This window comes from Melozone crissalis, unplaced genomic scaffold (genome assembly GCF_028551555.1).
Source record: "Melozone crissalis strain CALT ecotype California unplaced genomic scaffold, PUWL_Pcris_2 ptg000027l_1, whole genome shotgun sequence".
NCBI classification, from domain to species: Eukaryota; Metazoa; Chordata; class Aves; order Passeriformes; family Passerellidae; genus Melozone; species Melozone crissalis.
In genome coordinates, this window is record NW_026535805.1 from 52,388,411 (window position 1) to 52,392,479 (window position 4,069).

A 4,069-nucleotide genomic window follows, 5' to 3' on the forward strand; every position below is an offset into this window, starting at 1 on the left:
AATGTGACCCAGAGCAGTTTTCCATACTGTGCCAGCACTGGGCTGCCATTCCCATTGCCTTCTGACACCTCTCATGTGTCAGCTTCTCCAGGCTGGGCCCATCCTGCATCTGTCCCCGTGGGCTGTGCAGGGTGGCTGTGCTGATGGACACCCTGTCCCCTGCAGTGCCAGCTGAGTGGGGCTGGTGCACAGGAGCAGGATTCTGTGCTGGCTGCCACATTCTCAGGGGTTTCATGGGGGTGGAAGAATGGATGTGCAGCGTGATTCACTGGGGCTGTGGTGTTTTGCGTGGTGACATCTGCAGGGTGCTGGGTTTTGCCTGCTGCGTCTTGTGGCATGTGAGGTTGTGAGGGATGGATGTTGCACTGCATGTAGGGAATGAGATGGGTCTTCCAGGGCTTTTTTGTGTAATCAATTGTGGCTTTCAGGTTAAAGGATCAAGTGCAGCAGCAGGGGAAGAAGGGATGTGTGGCTGTTTCTGTCCTTTCAAGGCGTTTCAGCAGGGAGATAAATCCAGCAGAGCTGCTTACAATCTGCCTCTGGACCTGAGCTGCTGGTAGAAGTGACCAATTCAGGTTCTGTTTTGTATTTGCTGACACTATTTCATGTTTCACCTGCTATGATGGGTTGCTCTCAGGCAGAAGCCAGAACTCCACTGAGCTGGTTTTTCCCTCGCACCCACAGGAAGGGCAGGGGTGAAAAAGAGGCTGGAAAAACTCATGTTTTGAGATAATGGCAGGGAGATCACTCACCAGTTACTGTTGTGGACAAAATGTATTTGACAACAGCAAAATGAATTTAATTCATTTAAATATAGAAAATAGAGCAGGATAATGAGGAAGAAATGGAAAACTTGATCCCACTCCCTCTACACCCCATTCATCTGAGGCCAACTTCCCTCCTTCATCTGCATCTCCTTCAACTACTCCCCCACAACAGCACAGGGCCAAGTTGAATAGGGGCTGCAGTCACCTCTTAACAAGTTGTCTCCTCCACTCCTGATGCCTCAAGTTGTGTCCCCAATCGAGGGCAAAGCCTGTTATCTGTTTCACTGAGCCAGAGTGCACTGGGAAAAGCCAATCTCATCTCCAGGTCATGGCAGGCCAGGAGAGCAGTCCCACAGAGCAGGCAATCCTGTCCTTGCAGGCAGTGGGGCGCAGAGGACACGCAGGCCTGGAGTGGGAAGGGGGCTCTGCACCCCCTGAGCTCCCCAGGGCCGTTCCTGCCTCGCTCTTTGTGGCTCAGTGACCACCTCTGGTGAGTGACAGGGCTCAGCGAGTTCACTCTGAGCTATCAGCCACTGCCAGGCACTGATACAGCCCATAATATATGCCACAGCAGAAGGAAAGGGAAACCAAAATAGAGAGAAACCCATTCATTGCAGCCATTTCATTCTGTGAATACCAAAACATTTGTGGCAGGTTGGCAGTATTGTTATTCCATATTTTTGCAGCCAGTCTGTGTTCCAGTCTTGCACATTTTTCTGTTCCATTAAGAGTTTAGAAATTTGGGAGAAAAGAAAGCCCTTGCTAGTCCTCAGAGATGAAAGGGCCTGGGTGCAGCTCGGTTGAATTTCTGATTCTGGGAAATTCAACGTGTAAGTCTTGTCATGTTCAATAAGAACTTTCAGAGTCACAGAATCACAACTAATGCATTTTATTGTAGAAATACAAATTTGGAATTGCTACTAATAAATACACTCACTGGACTAGTTCTAAAAATATTTATGAAAGAGGAAGAAAATAAGGAAGAGCAATGGGTAGTTCATTAAGCTCAACTTCACCACTAGGTAGGCCTATGAACAGAATTTCACCAGGGTACAATCTGACAAAATCAAAAGCGCAAATTGTTACAAAGAGCTGTTCCCTGCATTGGGGAGGAGAGCAAAGCAATCCTGTTGTCCTGTCTGCACAGTGGGGTCATAGGCTCATCCTCTGCCAGGGAGGATTTGAAATGCCAGATTGATACATTTGGGAGAAACGCAGGTGAGGCTGCAGTCAAAACGCCTCCTTGCTGCCATGGTGAATGGTGGTGGGCAGGCAGCTGCTGTGGAGATGAGGGATAGCAGGGTTCTGATTGCAAAGGCTGTGAGTCCTGGGCAGGGGCTGCACCCTTAATTAGCATCACTCCCTCTTCCACTGAGCCCAGGTAGAGGTAAAGGGGCTCTGCCAGATGATCCATCACCCCACCAGCAGACTCTCATGCCCAAATTAATCCCTTCACCACACAGGGGCTTAGGCATCATTCCTACCATCAGGGCTAAATGAATTTGTTAATAACAAATATGTATCTCAAAGTTTAGCTAAACCTAAATATGATAATAATGCAATATGGTAATAAAATTTAGCTCACAATAATTTAGCTCAAAAGACACAAATGAAGTTGTTGTAACTTGGATGTTGAAGAGTGAACATCAGTATCATCTACACTGCCTGGAGAGCTGCATCAGAAATGAAATTACTTGTTTTCTACAGTAAAAGATCAACATTTTGCATGGGCTCCAGCTTCTCTCTCAGTTCCTACTTCATGAAAAACTCCCACTTCACACAGGAGAGAAACTTCAGCAGTGGTTTTTCCAGCTTGGGATTGCTGAAAATCAGAATAAGGGAATGAACACCTGGAAAAGCATACAAATATATGTATATAAGGAGTGTCATGATATTTTCTTTCTTTGTGGTATAAATTATTGTCAAGATCAAACATACAAAGTTGATGCTGTACATCACTAAGAAGGAGAGGACAGACTTCATGGCTCTGATGTGGGCATCCATGCTGAGGTCCTTCATGGAGTTGGTCTGCATCGTGCGCTTGTGTCTCCAGAGAGAAAAGAGAAGGAAAACAGCAGAAAAGGTGACTACCAGGAATGAAGCAGTTAATACAAGCCCAGCAAGAAAATGAGAAGGGAAAAGATGTTTATCCTTTCTGACAGTTACTTCCCAAACATTTCCTTGGCAGGTGAAAGTGATGTTGTTCTTCTGCAGAGTTTCTTTGAGGACATAGGTAACAATGGTCATAGCCAAGGCTAAAATCTCTGTCCCCAACAAGAGCCAGGGCACCATCCTGCCAATTTTTACTTTCAGGTAGATGAAGAAGCTGTTCCTGAAATTGGCAATTTTTATGCAGTAGAAACCACAAAGACAGGCTGAGATCCACAAGTTGGAATAATTAAAAGACGTTCCAATCGATGCAAGGACCCGAAGTATGGTTTGAAAATGAAGCAAATTGGGAAAAATTTTTGAAAGGAAGTGGTAAAGCCATGCATCGCATAAAAAGGAAATCCTGGAGCATCCCAGCAGCAGCAAGATCTTCTCATTGGAGTCCAGGGTTTTCTTTTTGACCCAGGCAATGCAAAGCACACAAACGATGAAAGCATTTATCCACATGCCAGCAAACACCTCCAGGGTGATGATGGCCAAAGCCATGGCCCCATAGGAAGTGCCATTGGATTGCTGTGGAGGGTGACAAGCTTCCATGGTGCGAGCTGGGGAGCAGAGCCGTGCTGGCCAAGGGGGCTGTGGCAGCAGAGCCTGAGGCAGGTCAGTGGCTGCTGTTGGTGGAGTGTCAGGGATGGCAAGAGGAGCTTTATAGAGCTGCTGCTGTTGCTGGGGGGGATTTTGGTGCCGCTGCTGTGGGCACAGGGCAGGTGCAGGGATGTAAATGTGCTGGGTATCCCCTTACCCGGGGCCAGTGTCTCTCTTGACTATTTGAATGTTGGTTTGGGGGTGCTGTGCTGGGTGACACAAACAGCAGAGATGTTTTTCTGCGGTGGAGAGTGTTTTGATTTTGATACTGATCCCTGTTTGATCAGTGTCAGACTTCAGGATCTGGGTTCTTCTGTCCCTTTTTTTGCCTATGATGATCGCTCAGAGTGGGGTTAGCACTGTGCAAAGCACATCCATGGCTTTGAGATGATTGATCAAGTCAGGGAATCCTATTCTGAAAAACATTCATATTGATCTGCTCTATCCTTTGTGTCTTTTCCTACCAGTCCGAGCTCAGTAGAGGCCAAGGGAATATGTAGATATTTTTTACATAAAGTCGTTCAGGCCACTATCATTGTTGCCATCTG

General features: G+C 46.8%; 1 protein-coding gene across 1 annotated transcript; it reads right to left on the minus strand.

Annotated features, from left to right (window-relative positions):
• Positions 1–2,519: 2,519 nt before the first annotated feature.
• On the minus strand, positions 2,520–3,473 carry LOC128939467 (taste receptor type 2 member 9-like). Its single transcript, XM_054280458.1, has one exon. It carries the CDS (start codon positions 3,471–3,473, stop codon positions 2,520–2,522), a length of 954 nt encoding a protein of 317 aa, XP_054136433.1.
• Positions 3,474–4,069: the final 596 nt, after the last annotated feature.

Coding starts and splice junctions, on each gene's coding strand:
- LOC128939467 (XM_054280458.1), bottom strand. CDS start 3,473: ATGGAAGCTTGTCACCCTCCACAGCAATCCAATGGCACTTCCTATGGG.